The 23,612-nt window shown below is 43.2% G+C and overlaps 2 protein-coding genes across 23 annotated transcripts in view; one reads left to right on the top strand and one right to left on the bottom strand.

The window, feature by feature from the left end:
* msi2a (musashi RNA-binding protein 2a) overlaps positions 1–23,612 on the top strand; it is a 216,697-nt gene that overhangs the window by 181,251 nt on the left and 11,834 nt on the right. For 9 of the 19 annotated variants that reach the window (XM_047805133.1, XM_047805136.1, XM_047805134.1 and 6 more), the window contains 3 exons: positions 8,663–8,779; positions 18,959–19,138; positions 23,148–23,302. In XM_047805133.1, the coding sequence (XP_047661089.1) occupies positions 8,663–8,779; positions 18,959–19,138; positions 23,148–23,302 (452 nt within the window). The remainder of the gene's footprint in view (positions 1–8,662; positions 8,780–18,958; positions 19,139–23,147; positions 23,303–23,612) is intronic. The other 10 variants (XM_047805139.1, XM_047805140.1, XM_027158672.2 and 7 more) reach the window with 4 other exon arrangements.
* The window catches only part of akap1a (A kinase (PRKA) anchor protein 1a), a 75,301-nt gene that overhangs the window by 436 nt on the left and 51,253 nt on the right, over positions 1–23,612 (bottom strand). For 2 of the 4 annotated variants that reach the window (XR_007138868.1, XR_007138872.1), the window contains 2 exons: positions 21,493–21,576; positions 8,491–8,854 (listed from right to left, as the gene is read on the bottom strand). The gene's annotated coding sequence lies outside the window, so the exon portion shown is untranslated. Of the gene's footprint in view, positions 1–5,729; positions 5,747–8,490; positions 8,855–21,492; positions 21,577–23,612 lie in introns of those variants that run through there. The other 2 variants (XR_007138871.1, XR_007138870.1) reach the window with 2 other exon arrangements.

The following is a 23,612-nucleotide window of genomic DNA, read 5'->3' on the forward strand; positions in this document are numbered from 1 at the left end:
CCTTTGCTTGAGAAAGCTTTTTGTTTTGTTTACAGGTGGTGTAATGATAAACAAGTCTCCTTAACATCTCAATTTATTAAAATACTAAATCGATTAAAGACTTAAAACTCTGATTTAAATGGGAAGGGAATTTAACTTAAGTGTGAGCATTTGTGTGTAAAAGTCAGAGAATCATCAAAGAGAATCACGATTTATTCAGGAATCAAACAGTTGTTTATCTCTAATCTGTCATTTGGTAATACAACACCACCACCACCCTCTCTCTCTCCCTGTCCCTCTCTCTCTCTCTGTCTCACTCTCTCTCCTCTCTCTTTCTCATCTCTCTCTTCTCTCTTTCTCATCTCTCTCTTCTCTCTCTCTCTCTCTCCCTCTTCTCTCTCTCCTCTCTCTCTCTCATCTCTCTCTCTCTCTCTCTCTCTCCTCTCTCTCTCTCTCTCTCTCTCTCATCTCTCTCTCTCTCTCTCTCTGCACCTAACAGTAAACAAAGAGTAACAGCCCACAAAGGCATGAGGTGAAAGTCAGTGCGGATCGTTTTACCGTGGCACAGAGGTCACAGCCGTGAACATACACACACACACGCACTTCTCCCTCTATAACTTATTCACTTGCTCAGAGGGCACGGAATGCATAACCTCTCCTCCTCTTCATCATGAACAGGAGCACCCCGTGCACTCACACACTCTTATTTAGACAGTGTGAAGTGCTGCGCTGTCATTATGGAAATTGGCCATCTGGAAGGATGAAACGTGGGGAAGATCTCTGCTTTTACGGCTTTGCCCTAAACAGCTCCTTCATTCACGTTCTCCCGACTCGCTCCACCGCCGAGGCATGCGTGCGTACGCTAGAGCTTAAACCAGACCTGTAATGATAAAGCCGCTCCGATCGCAGCATGAGGACGTTTGGTCTGAACCAGTGACGCTTGTTCCATGACCTGAACCCATCACTTTAATCAGTCCTGACATTCCTAACCACAGAGCATGTTAGAGTCTAATGACAGTGACACCCATCAGCAGACCTTCTGTAAACAGAAGCAAAATTATTAAAGCTCAGTCACATCCAATAAATGTGTTTCATAATTAAAAGAAGGGGCCGGCAAAAATGAGCACGTACACATGACATGCAATGAGTTTATCATCATTTTCCCTTATTTGAGTCCCTCATTATTCACCAGGGGAGTGAATCTTTGGCCTTTAGTCGATTTGATCTCTCTCACGGATACGATCCGTCTCGGCAACAATACGACTGTTTACACCCGCCTTCTGTAAGTACAAGTGGTCTTGACATGATCATGAAAAGTAATGATCACACCCTTCAGGGTCATTCAGGGCGTGTGTGTGTGCGTGTTCATGCGTGTGTGAGAGAGAGACGAGGGTAAGTGGTCCCTTAGCATGGTTAACTCTCACCTCTAACAGCCTCAGTTACACACTTTGATGTAAGGTTCCTGCTGTGTGTGTGTGTGTGTGTGTGTGTGTGCCCCCCAGTGTTTAAGCATGTGTGAGCTTGCCTTGTTTGGAGATCTCACACCTCCTCACTAATGCCCTGATGGACAAGAAAGGCTGGGGAAAAAAGCTGTGAAAGAAGAGGAGCAGAAGTGTGTGTGTGTGTGTGTGTGTCTCTGAGTATTACATAGAGAAATTAAATAGCCTTTTATCAGAAATCAATAAGACCAGTCTTAATATTTGGGGATTAGAGGTCTTATTTAACCCATGTTCAGTTTAGTAATTAGCAGTGTTTGCCTGAAGCCATTGAATCAGCTGTTTAAAAAAATCTTTATAAATCTTATTAATGATCAAAATAAACAATATTAATATAAATGGAGCCCTAAAAGAGCTCCCGGTGTGTTTGTGTGTGTGTGTACAAGAGTGTAAAAAAGAGACAGAGAATGAGAGCGTGACTTAAATCTCATTTTTGTTTTAATTTACACCGGTAATGTTTTATTCATCTCTGTAATATAAATAAGATTAAACATGATGGTGTTCGTTAGAGAAAATGAGCTGAGAGAATAAACGTTTTATGGCGTCGCTGCACTCTTTAAAATCTGACGAGTCAGATGTTTAGATATTGTTCGAGAGACTTGGTGTCAGATTACTGAGAGGAGAATTAGACTGATGATTTGACTGACATTTTAAATGACCAACCACCAGCTCTGTTTTGTGTGAAATAGAGAACTAACTTGTTTCTGGGATGGTCAGTGACTTTAAGCACTACCTTGATTAATAAGTGCTGAATAAGTCTTGTGTGCTATGTCTCGCATGCTTTGTGACTACACGGAGTGGTTCAGCTTGGCCTACACCTCAGCGCACAGGTGTATTTCTCTCTCACTGTATCTCCATGCATTATGAAAGCTCTTTGCTTTGTATTGAGTTGCAGTAAAGATGTAATAGTGAGCCATAAAACATTCCAGCAGTAACCTTGTGCACGCACACACGGATTACCCTCAGCTGCTGTTCATCCCCGTGTTTGACCGAGCTCTTGCTTTCATCTTTCTCTCCTTTCTGTTTGTGTGTTTTCTTTTAAAAAGCCCCACAGTCGTTTCTTTGAGTGTTTTGGAGAAGGCCATTAAAATGCATAACAAATTAGGGGTGTTTACTCTGGTGCTAACGAGTGGGAGGCCGTGGTGGCCCCGCTAATTAATAGCGGTGCTTCGGGCTAACAAGACTGCCGTCTTGCGAAGAGGGCGGAGTCTCTTCCTGCGTTATTTTGGTTTTGAGATGTCCTCTGAGGGAAAACTATTCCCAATGTCCCCACAGATCCTGGATGCATCTGGTCTGGAGATACAGAGGACCAGCGGAGATCAGGTAATGTTTCAGACCAACGGGTATTCCTCGCAATTTTCAGGCCGATCAGGTGTTTTTCCGACACTTGAATAGAGAGAGGCTTTTACAGAGGACCACAAGGACTCTTCATCCAAGGACCACCAAGACAGCAAAAAAAACAGGAAAGGGGAGGTGAAGAGGAAAAAAAAAGCAAGCTGTAACCTTGACAGTGTGATGAGTCTTCCATTAGCCACAGGTCAGACTCTCAGTAACCCGGCTATTTGTGGCGCCGGCATGAGAAATTATTTATTTTAGCGGACGTCTTTCGGCTCGCTCGGCTGCTCCGGGCGACGCCGTGGCCCTAGCGTGGTCAGAGAGACGCACAAAGTTCTGATGTTTTATTATACGTGCACATACAGCTCTCTTGGAGGCGACCGGGGGCGAGAAAGTCACCTCCATAAAATATATCCGGCGGAACGGTAATGAGCGAGTAATGCGGGCCAAAGCTATACATCAGTGTTACAATAGCCTTATTCCCCGCACAGGGCACAGAAGCTCAGAGCGCCGCCCCCGTGTGTATCCAGCTGTGTAAGTGTGTGCTAATGCGTCATAAATTACACCTCGGCTCTGTGCTTTCAGTCCTGCGCCACTGATGAGTTCAGACTCTAGTTAGGCTTGCGAGACGGTGCCTGTCATACGCTTTCATATACAAAATGACATGCCATTATGGAGCTGGCGAAAATGAATGCAACACGGCTGTCTGAAGTGCTGCTAATGCACGTAGAAGAACAATGGTGTGTATTTCTGGAAAACTTTTCTCCGACTCGCCCCTTTTAAACAGTGGCTCAAGTGCGTGTGCTCGTCAGTGAAAAGCTCCTTTATTTACCTTTATACAACTTCTTTGTTTACAATCCAGAAAAGATCTCCGGATTAAATGAGTCAAACCCTTCAGTCGTGTCATATTTTGAACACAGTTTTTAGTTATTGCACGTACACAGTGTTTATTATCATTATTATCACCACCACACACACAACCTCCAGCTTCTTGGTACATTTCCACCAGTTCTCACATATATTGTGAAGGTTTTTTTTATATATACCTTGTTTAGAGATGGTCACACCAACAGATTTACTTATGTGTGATTGCATCAGCATCAGAGCTGTAGTGTAAAGAGAGCAAAAGCTCAACACTCAGCATGCCTTGGATGATGATGATGATCACTACATCAGGGGAAAATTATGTAAAGTTGATTTTTCATTGACGTGTTCCTACAAGGATCCTCAAGTGGATCTTAAGAATCACACCTTCCTGAAAGCTCACATCTTGGTTCTCCTTTGAGTGTGTGTGTGTGTGTGTGTCGGTGGAGATGAGCTCTGTACTGTGTAAAGAGGCACCTGGGCTTGGGGCCACTCACTTCGATTCAGGGCTTTGATTGCACTCTGCCGAGCTTTTCAGAAAACAACAAACGCCTTCAGCTCGCAGCAGAACGCCTCAACAACATGGTAGCTGTCACTCCACAGATGAAAAGACAGCAATAGCTGTTCTCCCCTCGACTATCCTTACTTGGCATGATTTTCTTTAGCTTTGTGATTTGTCTTTTGCGTTCTTTTCGAATATGATCGAGAGGGGCAAGCCTTGTATTTCCCACGACCCTGAGGCTGAAGAAAGGAGAAGCGGGCTGAGTGCTGGCGGATTTGGCCCGGAGTCTCGGCTGTATTTACAGCTTGATCCTCTTTTTATGAGCGCTGGCGCTGCAGCTTGTGAAGTTTAGCCCCTCTTACTGGTAGATTTGCTGTTTCGGGACCTCAGGATTCGACTGGAGTCGACTGCTTTCTGGTTTTCCTGTGTTGTGCTCACAGCTATGCTCACTTAAAGGCAACCCTCGATTCCCAGTTGCTAATAACATTCCGGTGCACTGTATAATTGCATAACTGCATAAGCCTTTAAGTGATCCAAGTGACGTTAGAGCTGACAGAAAAAAAAACTCGTTCATCCCTTATTTCAATTCTGACTGAGACTTTTACAATGTGTGGTTCTTCGTTTCTCACCTGGAGCTGTGGAAAAGAAAGGATGGATGGATGTATGGATGGGGTAGAAGCTTAGCTTGAAGGCACGACCCGGAAGAACCAGGCCTAAGAAAGGGGCTGTTACGGCAGTAGTCATAAATGAATCGTATATTTCTTTACTCTTATATAAACAACTACAGGAAGCAAATGATTAGTTTAAGTGATCACACCACTTTTCTCAAAAGGCATTGTTTGACTCAGTTAACGTGATTCATAAAAGGACAGTTTTTAAAATGGTACATTACTAGGAAAATCTACCAGAGACTCCAAACTGTGCTGGTGAGATGATTCCAGCTTGTCTTTTATTGTTGCTACTAGCTTGTCACACGTCACATCGGTAACTTATGATATTTTTATTCATTATTATTTCTTTCTTTCTGTTTAATTCTTGAAATTGACCTGCTACAAAGCTAGTAGTTATAAGTAACGTAACACGTTGGTCACCAAACACATCTTGGCTGATTGACAGACTGTGACAGCAGATCTCCATATAATGTCTTTAATCAACCTGAAAATCATCATCAACCTCCCAAAGAGAAATCAGGCTGAAGGAGACGGCAGTTATCGAACAGATTTCTTAAAAAGCGGGATCTGCCTGTGTTTTCCTTCATTATAGTTGTGATCTTATTGTAGCGTAGGTTCGGTTTTGGCAAACCGGCAGCTACGGGGTTTGTGCTGCATGAAGCCTGTTTGCTCCGTGGCATGAACAGCCTCTCTTCCCCTCTCTCGACCTGAAACAGAGTGTAGCTCCAGGCCCTCGTGGAACCCTGGCATACCGTTCGGGACGCTCTCTCGAGACCCCTGGCCGAGGCAGTAAGCAGATGTGTCCTTGTGCCCTCCCTGGAGTCCTGCCTTTCCTCCCGAGTACAGCTTCAGATGACAGAAGGGGCAAACACAACATCGTGTAGAAGAAAAAAACCCACCTAAAATCGAAATATTGGCTTTATCACGCTGGTAATAAAAGGGCCATGAAATTGATTTAATGCCGCAGCGCCTCTCTTGGGCGGCTTCTTACGGCGCCAGCGGAAAACAATGAGCTGGCAAGAACTATTAATTAACCCTCCTAATCCGGCACAGTTAATCTCTCTGAAGAACTTTTTGCGATAAGTCTGAGAGCAGGGCGAGGGAGCAGCGACAGGGTGACAAGGAATACGAAGTACTCGAGCAAAATAAAGGAGCGTTTGACTTATGGCTCTGGAGAGGAGCATTTACGAAGAAAGGGGCTAAGAGGTGGACTGAGGAATAAGAGACAAGAGGATGTGGGTTTTTATTTATTATTCCTTTTTTTCTTTTTTTTTCTGTTTTTTCCGTACAAGCACGAGGTTCAGATTTGGTGCTCTGAAGAGATTAATGAGTGTGGGTAAGAATAAAGAAATGAAAAGTGCAGAGATTAGAGTGCGGATGCTAAGCTAAGCCAGGACAAGGTCTGAGTGTAAAGTGACCCTGATGAGTCATTTTCTCTTTTTTTTTCTCATCCTGAACGGCCACGATAACACAAAATCCAAAAGGAGTTAAACATCTGGAACACAGCCTTCGTATGCAAAATGATGGCTGCCCCTAACGAAATTATAGATTTTATTGATTAAACTATTCCATGTTTCCTTGATTGCTGTTAAGAAATGGATGGAACACTGAACAATAGCACCATCAGTGCTTGTATAAGAGACACGTACAGTGTGTACTGTAGTAGAAGCTGGTGCTGATGTCTTTCTAGCCCACCCTGTAGATTCAGGCCTAATACTCTTATCTACAATGCTTATATGGTCAGCTCTAATGGTTTCATAATGTTCATAGGTTGTTAATTCAGCGTTCACTGCCCTTCCTATTAAAACTAAGACTTTTTATGGGCTTCTCTGCTAATCATTGGGACTTTTAAACGAGACTGGTGTGTTAGCTGTCGCGGGAATTGGACCGATAGTGGGGGCTGGTTGAGCTGTCTGAGTTGAGCTATTTCTGATTACATGCTATCACTCCGTCTGACTGCGAGTCCCATCTCCACTGTCAGACCCCCACCGTCTGATGAGCTGCTGTCACACACTGATCTATGCCTTCATTAGAGTGCCCGGTCTGTAATTATATTTATTATAACGTAATGTCTCAGCCGCGTTACTCCGACGTATGTCCCTAATCAGAAAGCACTAATGACGATGTTTGATTACGATGTTCAACAAACAAACCTTTGTGTTGTACTTAACGTTATTTACTGGTTCTTGTGTGAAGGCGCTTGATTTGACCACCATCTGTGAAGCTTCGCTTTAAAACTCACCATAATGAGTTCACTAATCTTAATCTTGACATTTAAACTTTGCCTTGATCATATTCATCTGATGAGACACATCATTCTCCTCGATTAAGGCTCTTTAAGAAGACCGCATGGTTTTTGACAGGCCTCATTGCTGCACATGGAGGAGAATGGCATAATAGGCACTCTGTAACAAGCTATTAATCCCTCTGTCCCCATCTTTTGTGTGTGTGTGTGTGTGTGTGTGTGTGTGTAGGGTGGGGGTGCAGGGCAGACCATCCAAGCTTAGCTAGTGACTACCCATTATTCATTGTCCTCTCACTGTGCCTGAGAATGAAACACACACACACACATACACACATACACAGCTGGCTGGTCCTAAACCAAGTCCACCAGAGCAACAATGTAAAGCTCAAGTATTGCTCTTTTAAAATAAATAAAGCTAACATTAACTCCAATGAAAGACTGATTTAAAGTTTGGAGATTAAAATTCAAACCTAATTATGTGCCCCTAACAAATTCTAGCTACCTCCATAACAAACTAACCACCCTAACATTTTGTTTGTTTTTAGCTGTTCATGACAACCATTTTGGTATGAAATGCCAAATAATAATAATTTATTTTATATTGTTTATATTTTGCAAATAGCTGGATGATAAACTAGATTCAAAGCACATGTCAGGAGATGAATATGATTTTCTCTTGAACTCTAAGTGGCCGTTTCGCAGTGTTGTCGTTCTTGCCGTTTTTCGTGGAGATCCTAACAATGATCTTTAATTTCAAAAATGCTTTAAAAAAATCTAAAATTAGTCTGCCCATCCGACCTCTTTACCCTTCTCACTTGAACAGTCCTATCATGTTTTAGCTCAACTGAAACATTTCATTGCTCTGCATGTGTTTGGGATGAAAAGCAGCCATTTTTACACAAAAAGCCTTTAGTCCCAAAGCATAAACCCCATGCTTGTGTTAAATGGAATTATGATGCCGAAAAGGAGTCAGACATGTTGAGGAGAGAGAGAGAGAGAGAGAGAGAACATGTGAGTGAGCGAGTAAATGGAAACATGCTGCTGACTTAATAAAGAGGCATGGAAGAACTTTCATAGATCGAAGCCTGAGCTCTCGTCACTGCCTCTCCTAATTATTTCATTTGAGTAAATGATTGTGCTGGCACCCCCATTATAGTTAGTTTATTCAATCTGCCTCACAGCAACACTGCACATGAGAGAGAGAAAGAGAGAGAGAGAGAGAGAGAGAGAGAGAGAGAGACTGACTGAGAGAATGAAGTGTGAGAAATAAAATGTTTATTGGGCATTGCTTATTCATGGTGCTCGGTTGCCCTCAGTGATCCATTTATGCTCAAACTGAAATCATTATTTTCCTTCACTACAACTTACAGCGTCACTAAACACAAATCTACGTGGACGTCGTGCCATTGACTATTTTTAATACGTTATTGACCAACTTTACATGTGAATTGTACACAAATGCTATACAAATAAAAATTGAATTGACTCCTGGTAATGAACATTATGATCAGAGTAGCAGTAGTAAAGGGTTAATGAGTACTAACAGCTTGTGTGTGTGTGTGTGTGTCAGGTTTCCCGGCAGCGGCGTACGGTCCGGTGGCAGCGGCAGTGGCAGCGGCACGAGGCTCAGGTAGGGGCGCCCGAGGAAGAGGCAGCTACGTGGCGTACCCACAGAACCCGGGGCCAGGTAAACGCTCTGACCACGTGTGTTCTGTGTGGTTACGGCTGTGTCCATCCTCTTCTGCACTCTACACTTACACACCTTAAACAAGAGAGTGGCAGCTTTACAGTTTTCCCCCAAAACAACTAAACTAAATCACTAGCATGCCTTTACATGTTATGGTTGCTTTATATTCCCTTTTGCCAAAAGTTCTAATTGTTTTGAAATCATTTTTTCAAGTTTGATGAGTACAATTTAACCTTCAGTAACGTGTGTATCTAAAAGTGAATGTCAGCGCACATCCTTACTGAAATGGAAAAATGGGATTTTATCCTTTTTAGCGCTCATCACGGATCGGCTCGTTGGCTCGAGCAAATCTGCCTCCTCAATAAGCAGTAAATAAATCGATGGCTTTTTAGAAGAGTCTGCTTGCCTTAGCGCGGTGTAGAACGGAGGTGACGGACATCTTTAATGGCCACACAGACACCCTGGGGACCCCGGTGCTTTTTGTTCGGTAATTAAGCACCATCCTGGAGTGGGATCCCTCTGGGTTCTGTGCTGTGATTGGATGGGCTGCAGCTGAGATCTCCGTTTCCCGCTGAGCCGAGATGAGTCCATGGCAGATTACAGTAAATAGATTTTAGTAGACAGACGGTGTAAGAAAATATAAATTGTAGTAAGACACATGAAAATTGCATTTTACTAATGTTGCATGAGAAATTTACTGTGTCGAGCGCCGTGCTAATTACATCTAACTATACGAGAGACAATAATAGCAAAAACAAGCCTTTTTGTTTGCTTTGACGAAGCTCATATGACATACTGATTACCAGAGACACCAATGATCTTTACTATTTACTTACATTTAAAATTTCTTTGTAATATTTCTAGTCAATACTTAAACTGCGCGTCTTCATTGAAATGTTGCCCGTTACACGCCGTGTCACACGTGCGTGGACAATGAATGGTCACGTGCTCCTTTGTTGTTTGCTAGTGTGAACTTGGGGTAATAGCCAAGCGTATGATACAAAGTGCTACCGTGGTGATAGTTTAAGATTAAAATAGTTGGATTAAACCGTGAGGCTAGCAGCTTGTTCAGAGGTGTTGGGACTAGTCATTCAGACACAGTGAACTTTCGGCATGAGCAGTATTACATGTGAGAAGTTTGTGGGAATTGTTACACTGGGACAGGTGTCCGTTTGTCTTAAAACGAATTACTGTCCCTAGAAATCCTCGACTGGAGTGTTTAACCGGAGTGTAAATAGCACTCAGCCACTGAGGAACCTTAAACAACACAAATCAACATGGTTGGGTGCGAAGTTAAGACGGTGTCCTGAAAATGTCTGGTGTTTATAAAGGTGACTGTACTTCTGTACCTCACAAAGCTGTAAGAGGCTCACTGAAGTTAAGTGCTGCATCCCGTACAGTGATAGCTGAGGAAATGTTTATCTGACTTACGCACTGCTGACTCTGATGTTTAAATTGTGTGAGATTAGAGTATGTGAAGCACCACAGACACAGGGACATCCCAAAGGCTGATTTTTCTTTTACTATACCTCTGACCTCTGGTTCTACCTTGTAGCACAAATGAGAGGGTATTGTAAAGGTCTTATACCACACACTTAGTTTTTTTGGTGTATATATATATATATAAATACATTTAGTGTTACTCAGAAATGTTCCTGTCAGACCATACTTACTTTAAAAACACTACAGGCAAAAACATGCATGCAAGCAGGTAAAACGCTTCGACATCGTGTCTTCTTGTCGGCCACAGTCGTGTTTACTAGCATCTGGTTTACCTAAGGATGTTTGGATATAATCCAGCTGGTAATGCTTTGTGTTAAACATTTTACTGTTTGGTTGTTCCTGAATAAACTTTCATGCTAAGGTTTATAGTTAGTGTTAATTCCCACTTTTCGCTTTTAGCACATAGTGTGTATTTTATCATTGTGTTCCAGCATAATGACTTGAAATACGGTTTTAAACCCTTGGATGATATGTACTTTATACGTTATTAATCACATACATCAGATTGTCCACCACTTATTAAGATGCGCATCATAGGACGTACGGATAGGAGATGAGTCCTACTATTGAGTTTACCTTGTTCTCTCTTGCACTTCTTATCATGCATGAATTAGTTACTTGTTGGTCCTAAATTTGACTGAAGTATTTCTAGAAATGCGTTTCTTAAAAAAATCTAATTGAGAGTTTGCGTCCCAATAATGCTGAGGCCGGGAGTCTTGGTTGTCCTTACTGTCTGAGGGTGAGAGACTTATTCACTCAGTAGTCCATGAAAATGTATGTGGAAGAGGGTAGATGGTGCTTGACAGGCAGGCAGCATGAGTTCTGATGGAACTTTTCTTTCACGTGTTTTCATGGAAGCATGCGGTTAACCTTCGCTTTCCCAAGTTGGTTGCTGTCATGATGCAGGAGCACAGGTTGGTGGGTGGAAATTGACAAGTCCAAATTGAAAAATCTTTTACACTTTAAAAATATTAATTTAAAAAAAAATCAATGTTCAATTCAGAAACCCCACTACACATGTCCACCCCTTGCTTATCTTTTGCTTGCATGGTCGCATGAATCCACCCACCCCACCCCACCCTTTAGGACTTACTCATGAAGACATTGTGTAAAGTTTATAAGGCATAGCTCAGGTCTAGTTGTTTTAGCTCTTGGCTGAGAATTTGAACTGCAGTCTACAGATGGAGGCCGAGTGTTGGCCTGTGTATCTGTCTCACTAGCTGTCCCTTTGACTTTCTCTCAGTTGGTCTCTGTCTCTCTGACTGTCCGTCTGTTCCTGGACCTCACGTGCAGCTGAGAGTATGTGAGCCACAGGGTGTTGCACCACAGGAGGCGCTGCCCTCTGGAGGTCTGTCTCTCACACTTCTATTCTTCTTGCCAGCCAGACTCCATAGCTGGCTGTGTTTGTGTCCGACTGCCATGCTGGCACATGCTGTTGAAGTCACCACTCCTACTCCCTCTGTCTTTCTGCCTCACTCTCTTACTACTCCCTGTTTGGTGGAGGAATTTGAGTACTACTGGGTGATAAGACAATGCAGATTTTATTGATATTGTGAACGCGTGTCAGTCGCCCCTTACTGACATATTGTGGATATCGTGATATCTTTAATAATAATTTAAAAAAAAACACTTAATTGCTCCTTCGGTCTTTGTTTTATCCTGGTTAGTCATGGTGGATCTCGATGCTGTCCCAGGACACCAATCCATCGCAGGGCATCATCATGCACACATTACTACACCTAGTTTACAATTTACAATCCTTTCTGATGTTTTTGTTTTACCAGCATCTGCATCCACATCTTTCTACTACTCAACTTGTTGGTTGTCAGGAAACGAACAGTCTACAGTGCCTCTTGTGAGTGTGTTGTGCAGGTGGCCAGCTGTCCCCTGCTGCTCAATAAGAAGTCTATTGTGCTGAAGGTTAACACTGCCTGCAGCTTTCGCTTAAATAAGCAGTTTTTCAGTACAGATTATAAAATGGCCAATCACCGCTACATTTAACCTCAGAGTCGATCCAAGCTGTGGTCTTGCACAATACCAGGCATACAGGTGTCAAAAACGGGGCTTGATATAAAGGTTTTGTGTAATTATGCTGTCTCCATACCACCACCACCACATTTTGGTCTCTTAAGCCAGCCTTTACCTTTTTGGTCAGGCTGTCACAGGGAAATGGTCAGTATTTCTCTTCGTTTTCATTCGGTATTCATAAATTGGCTTGTGGTCCATTGTCTTCCTCCTTGTCATCAGCTTCCTGTGGCTCTATCCTCTGGACACATTATCCTGATGAGACAAGCAGGAAGTTATTGTATAAAGCCCCGTCCTTGCCTGATGAGGTCTGCGGCTGGCTAGACACGGAGCTGCTCTCGTTTGGCTGAGCACTTCCCATTATCTTGAGATCATTATGCATTTCATCCCAACAAGCACGGTGATCACTGCTGAGAGGCTCAGCAGAGGGCCACGTTGGCCTGCACTGCCATGGTGAGATTAAACTGGCTCCCCAGCTCTCAGATGTGCCCATCTATTGCCCCTCCCTCCCTCTCTCTCACACATACACACAGATGTGACTCCAACTCGTGCCAAAAGGACCAACAGCAGCTCTCTCAAGGATGCTCCATGTGACACTGGTCCTACAGGCTCTCTTCGCAGGAAGAGAAATGTTACACATAAAGGTTAGAGAGACGCTCCTCCCCTCTGTTTCAGGTTGTTTCCTCCACACAGCTGTGATGGGCAGATGCTCATACAGGGCCTCTGGGAGGAACCATACTGAACTTCAAAGGGTGAAGCACACTCCAGCGGTGCTCAGCTGTAGACCACTTTCATCTCTTCACTCACAAAGAGAGATAAAATCTCGAAAGTTTCTTCTTCTCATTTTCCCTCCTTACCATGACCCGTTTCACACAATGTGAAAGTGTTTTTTTGTGTGTGTGTGTGGTAAAAGTGCAGTTTTGGTCTGTGGTGCTTGGTGAGACACGCTTGAGTGACATACATCCCTAGGCTTGGTTTTCCTGGCCCAATGCATCGTGCCTGATCGTAAAGTACCCATGTTATTTAGGAAAGACGGTTTGCTCTGACTGACTGTTTTACTGTTCTCCACAGACACCACGGCTGTTAAACACTCAGGTGTGCCTGTTCTTGCATGCATCGTGCATCTATGTGGCACCACCGTGTTGTCTGTAGTTGTACCTAGTGGGGATATAGAGGGCTAAACTGCCATGCTTTTCTGACCACAGCTGCAGCATTCGAAACCACTATTTTTGGTTCACAACACCACGGTGTCTCAAAGGAATGTTCTCCATTCTAATGTGAGATTCTTTAGACTTCAGTATACTTCTGAATTGAGGCATCCAAGGCATTCTAAGCATTCCGAGACATGCGAGCAGCTAGAGCTCCGGTACTGTTGAGACAGGAGTAAATCATCTGTTAACACCCATTAGCCTCTGTCAGAACAAAATGACAAGACATTTAATATTAACTATTTGGGAAATGTCAGCACTGTCAGAATGACTCACCAAGGGGTCTTAATTACTCCAACAGTTCATTTAGAAACAGTCTGTTTTTTAAAAGGAAAAAGTGAAAGCTAACCCCGGGCCTCTTCATAAGTGGAAATGAAGTTGCTAATTGTAGCTGCTCTGAAATTCAAAGCTCATTTGGGAAGGCATCTGACAGGTTTATTGACATTTGGCCTGGAAGTTGATGGCCACCAGGGAATTGAAGTGGAAACAGCATGTGTATTTATAATCACTGAAGCACTGGTATGAGGATAATCACATTCTCCATTTCAAAATTGACCTTAAAGTGTTAAAAAGAACGGTGGGAGAATTGGCACTGGATTGATATGCAAGTCCTCCTGCTAGTCCTGCCAGTGGACAGATTCTTACTCCTCATTCGTGAGAGAAAGAGTCATACATTCAGGGCAGTGGTTTGGAATTCCTTCTCTGAGGCAGTCGTCTGGCAAAGTGGATATGAGAGCACGGCATTTATTCACTTGAAGTGAGCCACACACCTGATGGCAGTATGCAGAAAAATGGAGAGGGAGGGATAGACAGACGGAATAGCTGAAGACGGTTGAATTAGCGTTAGCCGATGACTGGAGCTTGGCGACGGTAACCCCTCTGGGACTGGGCAAAAGGCAGAGAAAGGAAAGGAGTGATAATTATCCACAGAAATGAACCTCAGTGAAACGATTCACACTGTTGGACCCACCGTTCCGGTCGCCACAGCAACGCCGACCTACTCATTTGTTTTGTAGATGAGTAATTACATCCAATTAGACCATGGGATTTAAAAAAGAAACGGCGAAGAAGTGGTCTTTTGTTTCAGGCTGATAGCTAGAACATTAATAATTGGATGATGAGAGGTGGGGGTGGTTGATGAGAAGATCGGTGCGCATTCATCCCGAACCAGTTTCAGCTTAAAGTCACCGACACCTACCTGAACACCAGGATCTCTCACTGAGTGTTGTACATACACACTTAGGTGTGATGTACAATGAGACTTGGCTTTGTATAGCAGCTATTCCTGTAGCAGCGTGGCATTCACTCTATAAGACACTGAATAGCTGTACTTTGAGAATATATTGAGTGAGGGCCACATATGCGCTGGAATCCGTAGAGTCGTCACTTCGTTTTCTTTGTTAGCTTCCTAAAAATGCATAGAAATGTTGTCCGATAGTTTACTTTGCTATCTAACCGTTTCTAACTGCATGTAGACATGTACATATTAGCTTTACACACAGCAACGTGAACAGCTCCAAAATCAAGTCACAAAAAAAATACACACACTTCAGAATGGGTTGCAAAAAAAACCCATTAATAAACATGGTCACTCGCAATCGGCAAGGAAGTGACACGCGTCAACTACTAGAAAAAGACACGCACCTATACCTATATTAATTATAATTTAATAGTTATATAAATTATACAGTCTGACAAACAATTATGGTAACTGCAACATTGAGGTCAAGCTCAGAGAACACCTTCCACATGCTTTAATTGTTCAAGACTTTTTGTTTAAGCAGTTTCTCTTTTCGTCACTCGTGTTTGTCGAAGCGAGGGAGATAATGTTGCGTTCATTCATTTTTGATGGCATCATGTTTGTTTTAAGGCTGTACACCTTTACTCGCATCAAATGCTTTAACACATCACAAACAGTCAACTTCATTACTCCAAACACGGGGCTTGTGTGATGTTCCTGGTTGTTGTAGTTAGGCTACATTGTGGCAGCAGATGTCTGCGCAGCTCTAACGCACCATTTGATGTTTGTTCATTAGCATGCAGCAAATTTGCTCTCGCGCTGTACGAATAAACGCCTTTCTTTAATCCATACCCACTCCACCGCCACCGCCTCTCCCAGAGGAAGCCGGCAACACAATCGGTTTCGTTGTACACACCACAGAGAGAAACATATGCTGTACCAGGGAAAGATCAGAGAGAGACCATTATTTCTCTAACTTTGATGTTAAGAGGAGAAAAAAGGCTCTTCGGCTCAATCGCACTTTGTTTCTCACCTTTGCCCAAAGTAAATCATTTGTATGCGCCGAAACGAAAATTAGTGCAGGATGATAACCGAGTGATTGCAGCACTCCCAGATGGTGTCTTTTTCACACTCTCGCCATCCACTGAAGAGCGACTCCCCCCCCCCCCCCCCCCCCCCCCCACCCCCCCCCCCCTGCAGGCCCATTTTTATTCATATCTTTTTTTACACTGATGGCACTATCATTAGAGGCAATCTACCTGAACAATAAAATGCCTTTATTAGATAAGACCTTCCAGGTTGCAAGATGTTGCCAGCTGAGGGTTAATTGTCTGTGTCATAGCAAACAAGGCCACCATGTGTATTTGTTGTGTGTGCTGATGTCGTCCTCGTGTCCTGTCGCTTCCCTCTTCCTAAAAACATTCTGCCACCGCCTTGAAGAGACCGCAGCAGGAAGCCGACATTGTGTGCGTCTGGCAATGCCTAAGACCCTTGGATGGTGTTTTGGCTGTAGGGGGGGGACGGGGGACGGTTTTACTCTCACCCCTTCTCTTCTCATCCGTTTAGCTAATGGAGGAGATTGTGGCGAAGCCTTTTGTAAAGGTCGGAGCTTGTTTGTTATTAAAGATTCTAATTAGAGAGAGGAGAGGAAGCCGAGGAAGCTTGTCTAATTAGTGAGGAGCCCGGAACCCACTTTGAAACTCAAGGACGACAAGCCATTTGCATGCACGTTAAAAATGGATTAAATAAAAGTCGTCTCTTTCACGCTCCCTTTTTTCCTTTTCTTTCTTGTATTGTGTTTGAGCTAAGAATAATTAAAACTAAGCTGAAAGGATACCTATTTACCATGAAAGTCATACGGTTACAGAACAGTGAGGTAATAACATGAGTAGCATCAGGGCATCTCAGGAGTTTTATACCAGTCAGTGTTTCTCACTTTCATTGTCTTCCCCGAGGTCTCCCCAACCCCCCCATCACCCCACTCCACTCAGATTTCCAACTCTTCCTGGGTTGGACCCTTTATTGGGATGTTCATTGAAATACAGTGGAATGGAAAATACAAACACAGAGTATGCTGGGGGAAACAGCTCTCGTTTGTGTGTAGATGCAGGCTGCACTGGAAGGGACGGGGCAATGATGGGGTATTAAGGACATGCAGCTGTGTGGGTCTGAGCAGATGTGTGTGCGCACACATGCCAGGTGCCTGATGAAGGCACATGAAAGGGACGTACAGACAGACAATTGGACAGAAGGCATCTAGCGTGTGTGTGTGTATGTCTGGCTGTGTGTGTGTCTGTGTGCGCGCGTGAGCAGATGCGGATGTGGTGAGTCAGCAGCAGGAGCCGCAGTGGGCAGTGCAGACTCCAAGGCTGCTGCAGTCCTATCAGAGATGAGTCATTAAGAGAGAGAGTGAGAGAGAGAGTGAGAGAGAGAGTGAGAGAGCCTTTCTGCCCCCTGCCTGCAGTCAGTTTAGGGACAGTGGTACTTGTGGGAGAGATTTGGGAGGACTGCAAAAAAAACCAATATCCCCAAAAGCACTTTCCACAGCATTCAGTGTTCTGAATAGTTTGGATCGATTAGGTATTTTATATATAGACTAAGTGATTATGTAAGTCAACATTTGTGTAAGATTCATGCTAAAGCTCTTTCTACCATCAAAATCCCACTGATGGTTTCACAGCTGCTGTCTAATCTGAAATCCCCATTCTACTTGAATTGCAGTGTAACTGAATGACGGCTACTTTATTAATGCTAACGCCAACGAGGCTTTGTTTACACACCTATACTGTAAACTGAAACTTTTGCACCACTTCCCATTTTAAGAGCCGTTGGTCCATTTACAAAGCCTTTGGGCTCGGTATGAGCATTGAATGTTTTTATTAGAAGCAGTATATTAGATTGTAAAACGTACTCAACACCAGAAGTACGACAGATGGAGTTTTTCCTGATTGTTACTTTAAGTACTCTTCGTTGAAAAACGATTTATGTGGAATATGGAACTTTCTCAGAAAAGATGTTTGATATCTGAACAAAAAATAGGAGATCGGTTGTCTCCCTGCTCTGTATTCTACCATGCCCTTAGGGGACATCATTATAGTTGCAGGCTTGTCTGATTCCTTTAAATAGCATATGTATTTCAGGGGGAAAAAAAGATGATAACGCAGCCACGGTGCAGTTCTCGGGCTGCATGCTGTAATACGAAGCAGGGACATTAACCATAAGGAAGTTGTGGTTCTGTCAGCTAGATTACATTTTGCAGGTACTGACACAATCATATGCACAGCTAGGTGAGGCAGTGCTCTGAGGCCTCTCTTTATACTTAGGGGCACTAATAATAAATAGATAAATAAATAAATAAATAAATAAATAAATAAACAAATAAACAAACAAACAAAAACCAATTCACAGAGTAAAATGCCTGTGTTGCTTGCCTTGCCTGAATTGCATGAGATGGAAAGATGTCTCAGTGCTACCACTGGCTTTCAAAATTTAATCTCCAGTTATTCTGACAAACTCTGAAAGTCAGCTTATGCTTGTCAGTGATGTTCTCTGGTGCGTAGATAATCTGCCTTCTGAGTGAAAGGAAGTGTGGTGTGATGAGTGCAGTGCAGTGCAGTGCTGTGTGCTGTTGACCCTCCCTAATATGTGTGCCCAGTAAACATGAATGTGGCTTCCTTTGTCATACAGAGAACTTACTGTGTAGTGACGTGTGTTTAGTCGAATCAAATGGATTCTTCAATGGTCCGTTTACAGAAACCGTTGTTCGCATCTTGAGAGAAAGAAACTTGTATTAACACGTTTTCAAGAATCGAAGTGTGTGAATGAAAACGATTTGTTGCTCCACGTTGATCATCTAGGTTACTCTGAAGGTCGTTCGTGCGAACTATCTCGGTGGTTATCCTGATGGTTACCTCCTTGTCTGGCTGTCTTTATTTTTTTTTAATCACTTGAAGCAGTTAGCCAATGGCCAATTCTCTCACTCTGTTCTAGTCATGCAGGATACTTAGGAAAACTGAAAGCTGGATATAATGAGCAGGTAGCATCTAGAGCCATGTATCTCTAGCCACTCTCATGAACGCCATGCAAACAAACACACCTTGCCTACATAACTGTGTACAATGAAAGAATTTTTCCCCAAATGATGGCGTCCCACCCCTCACCCCTTCCTTCTCCCCTCTCCCCATCCTGTACTGTATCTCCCAGGCTTTCCCGATTATGGGTTTTATTCCGCACCCAGTGACCAGCGGGGGGCGCCCTGCTCCTTTGCCGACTATGGCTCCCTGGGGCCTCAGGCGGCTCAGATGCTGCAAAGCGAGCACGCCACATCTGCCTGCAACTCTCCCCTGCAGCACCTTCACAGCCCGGATCAGTTTAAGAGCCCAGGTTTGTATGGCGCGTTTCTGTCCTAGCCCTGCCTTTACCTTTGCTATTTATTTATTTTTTTGCTTTTTTTTTTTTTTTTACTTTCCTCTAGTCACATCTTGTACTTAACATACTTGGTTTATCATTGGTGTTCACTAAAAAAGTTTTCAAAGACATGAACACCTGCGTTTGAACTTTTTCCCCGAGATGCACTGCATGCTAGGTTTAACGTCATAGTCATTTAGTTATGTTTATTTCTCCCTTTGAGGGATCTTTAATTTTATGTGTTTTAGATCCATTCTTTGTTGTTGTTGTTGTTTTTTGCACGAAGGTACTTCAGGATGCATGCGCAGATCGTAAGCATGCCAAAATGGATGCCTCAGTCACTTTCTTTACCCCTATATATTAATCATTAGCACCCACACTTCTGCATCTTCTGAAGGAGCATGCTATGCTTTTAAAACCTGGATTTTGTTTAGAGCCTTGTTTTAAGGATGTGTTGAGTAGCAGCATCATTTTACAAATTATTTGTCCCTCAGAATTTCTAACAGTTGTTATTTCATATAAAGTGTTAAATTCACAGAAAGAAAGCAGGCTAATTCCCTTCCTGTCACTTTATGTAGCGCAGTAAAGCAGCAAGTCACCTTCACCTGACACTAGTCTGATCTGTCTTCTAAACGCAGTCATCCGGGAACATCCTTGCGGTTTTATGTCTTGCTTGACGGGATGCTTGTAAGCTTGTGTGACATTAAAGAGTTATTTCACATCCAAAATGTTAGTCCTTAAAATTCAGTGAACAGTAACAAGTCCTACATTGAAATAGATTAGTTCTGAATGTGTTACTTCGTCCTAAAGGAGCATTTAATAATTTTAAAATCACAAGTGTAATGTGTAAACACTGACGAGCTTCGGCTCCTCTTCCGTGTCAAAAGTGAAGAAAAAAAGCCTGCAGAAGTTCGCTTTTGATCTTAGAGCCGAGATTTCACCTGATGCCCAAAGGTTGCAACATCAATTCAAATTCTAGTTGCAAAGTCTTTAACGTCGAGCATGACAAACCCGCAGTCAAGTCAAGGCTCATTGGTTGACCGTTTTCAGAAGCCCCTCCATGGGCCTCCTTGTCTGCGCCATCTTGAGCACTGTAAGCTCGGATACCCTATGCTCCGGTGTAGTGTTGCGTGCCATTGACTGACTGCAATAGTCATAACGACTGCCTTGGTGTCAGCTCCAGCCAGGTGGTGTGAGGCCTGCCAGGGCACTCCGCCTTTCCTCGCCTGTCTTGCCTCATTTGCTTTGGCAGCAGACAAGGAAAAGCATCATAGTCTCTGTGCTTTACGCTGAAGATTACACAGATCTCCTGGTTTGGACCCGGGCCCAGCCTGCGCACATTTCACCAGGTTCAGCTTCAGTGGTACCCTGGGGGTGGGGCCAGGGCTGTAAGCTACATGAGTGCCATACAACACTTAAACTTCTCTAACTGTAGACAGACCTCACCAAGACCTGTCTGGAGCATGTTTAAAACACCAGCTATAATGCACTTTGTGTCTTTTCACGCAGAAGCAAAAGAATTGCTTTGCATTTGCTCCCCTGTTTGCTTGCAGTTTATTTTTTTTTCTTTGACATATTTCACTGGCATCTCATCAGCCTTTATCAGGTTAGATGTATTAGATGTAAAGGACACTTCAGCTTTGTTTTTGTTTTTTTACCCCCACAGTGGCTTCCGAGGAAGTAATGTGCCTTTCCGTCTTAGTTTCTGCGATATATGACAGCAATATTGCTTTTAATATAGGTCAAGAACACTGAGAGATAAACTTCTATTGGATTAAGGTGATACTTGATATGAGGTGCTGTCAAACTGTCTCCTGTATCTTGGTTACTGTGGCAACATAAACATAATCAATGCGTCCTGGAGCTTTTAGGGGTCACGGCAAAGCATTTTATCCCACAGCAGTAACAAGGAAGTGTGTGTCTGTGTGTGTGTCGTTGTTAGATTAAGAAATAAAACACAGGGAGACAGGCTGCTCTAGGAAAATACAATGGGGTGATGTGAGCTGGGGGATTTTCTGTTACCACCACATTACCAATGCATTTTTACATCTTTAATTTATGAACAAACAAAAGATATATTGTGTTTTGTTTTTTTTAACACAAGTTATCATTTGCTATATGCAGCCTTTGTTTTTTCCTCTCTTGAAGTTAATCGATATGTCACGGTCAGCTCTGTTACAAATTTGCTGACACTGCTGACCCCTTCCCAAAACGCTCTACAGTATGTGCACCTCTTCAGAGAGAACTTCATTACGCATGCGTATTTGTTTATGTGGAGCACAGAGTAGACGAGTCCCTGTTTAACTGAATAGACTATAAAGGAAAAATACCTCAGTGAACTCTGGAGGTTGGAGTTGCTCTTTGTGGTGTTGTTGCCCTCTTGCCCTGTCGACTAGTAGTAGCACTTTGTCATCCTGCAGGAAGACACAAAGGTTATATATGTATATATCTATTTATATATAAAAGCCCTAACTCTGAGAACCAGCACATGACACATGAGTCACCTGTACCTTAAAAACTGCCACATAAGCACAAGCCCCTGGTTTAATTAGGATGGTGCCGCTGAGCTACCAGTCAAAGCCAATAAGTGTAACTCATGTTTGCCTATTAAAGTTAATAGCAGGAGCAGTGTAGCCTGGGGGTTTAAGTTGAAACATAAATCCTTGTGCTTGCACACAGAATGAGAGAGAGAGAAAACGCACAGTGCCTCAAAAGAATCCACCAATTACAAGAAATGAGGATTACTGTTAAAAGTGAAAACGGCAGCGATTGCTTAATAACAGGCCTATTAGAACGTGTGCTGTTTAGATAAGCCCAGTGTGGTTACTCCTAAGAAACGCCTGGAGTTACGCATTAGTCTCTCTCATGTTCTCTCTCCTCATTAGCTATCTCGGTCTAGGACAGGTACAGTAGCCTGACTTGAGTCATTCGTTATACGGACAGTACGAGTGCGATTGCGTGTGTGTATCTGCGCTTTTCTGCTATGCAATTAAATTTTCAGGCTTATTCCATTCTCGAAGGTTGGAGAATTGATGTGGCTAAAAGGGTTTGTCTTTGGAGAAAGCAGACAATTCTGTCCTTCTGGTCCAACGTGAACCATGATTTAGCTGTGACAGTCTAGGCCATTTATAAAGGGAGTGTGCTTATGATTATCCTTCCCAGTCTCTTGTATATGCCTGCCTTTAATTTTATTGACCAGATTGCATGGTTGCAATGACGAGCCTAATAATACTGGCAAGTTGGACTGACCGGCGATCAAGATTTTATAGTTAGTATCTAGCAGACAGCATCTGTTTAAAAGATGAAGTACTTGAATTTGACATAAAGTGACTCAAGTGACCTTACGCTCACACCAGATATCTGACTCCTTTCTTGTAGAAAAATTGTGAGGGTAACACCATCAGCATATTAAACGAGCCATTGTTCTGCAAACGTCTTGTTGTGTAGTGTAGTCTTTGAAAGTCCTATAATTTGAACAGAAGCATCTACAGTATGTGATCTGTGTTCTCAGCAGAAGACTGCTTGGCTGCATGCTGGATTCTTTGTGTGACTGCATGCTGGACGCTCTTGTGCATGACTGAGCCCAAAATTGTCAGATTTTCCCCATATATCATGTGCATACAGGAGAATATGTTTTAAGCTAATCACCTCTGGTTCCCCTTTACTACCTGGGGGTGGGGGGGGGGGGGGGAAATTACTTTAGTACAGGATAAATAACACGGTTTTCATAAGCTAGGAATTATAGTAATAATAGCTAAATGTCATTTCAGTGCCACTCTCTTTGCTGGTGTTGCTGCTGTTATTTAGCCTTACTGTTCCCAGTCTTTCAGTATTCTGAAAATGAATATAGACGTTACATATCATATTCTCTCCACATATATTGCAGTTATGCCAATCTCCAGTCGATCTCAGTTTGTTTCACTGGATTCGGCCCAGAGGACTCCCACTTCAGCGCTGTGTATTTGCTTGTGTTTCTTTCCCTCAGGTGCTAACCCTGCTCGGCCCGGAGCCTTCCCAGGTGCCAACAGTCCTGGGCCTGTAGCCGATCTGTACGGCCCGACTAGTCAGGAATCGGCCGTGGGGAACTACATCAGTGCTGCTAGTCCTCAGCCTGGCTCTGGCTTTAGCCACGGCATCGCTGTGAGTATTATACACGTCAAATCTCACCCTACCTACAGTACAAGCTAGCTGTTTTGAAAGTACATGCCATACATGTGAGAGGTTTCTTATTCTCTGGCTTTGTTTCTCAGTCAAAGGCTTTATTTAGAGGAACGTTTTGGCCAAAAAAATTAACTTGACTCAACATGAATTCAATCAGCCAAGACTTTGGTTGCTGATTTATGGAGCTACTTGATAAAAGTTTAAGACACCCAGAATTAAAATCTGAAACCACTAAATCAAGCTTATTCAAGATTATTCGATGCCTCAAATGTATTTGAGGCAACCAGGT

The sequence above is a fragment of the Tachysurus fulvidraco genome, chromosome 20 (assembly GCF_022655615.1).
Source record: "Tachysurus fulvidraco isolate hzauxx_2018 chromosome 20, HZAU_PFXX_2.0, whole genome shotgun sequence".
NCBI lineage: Eukaryota > Metazoa > Chordata > Actinopteri > Siluriformes > Bagridae > Tachysurus > Tachysurus fulvidraco.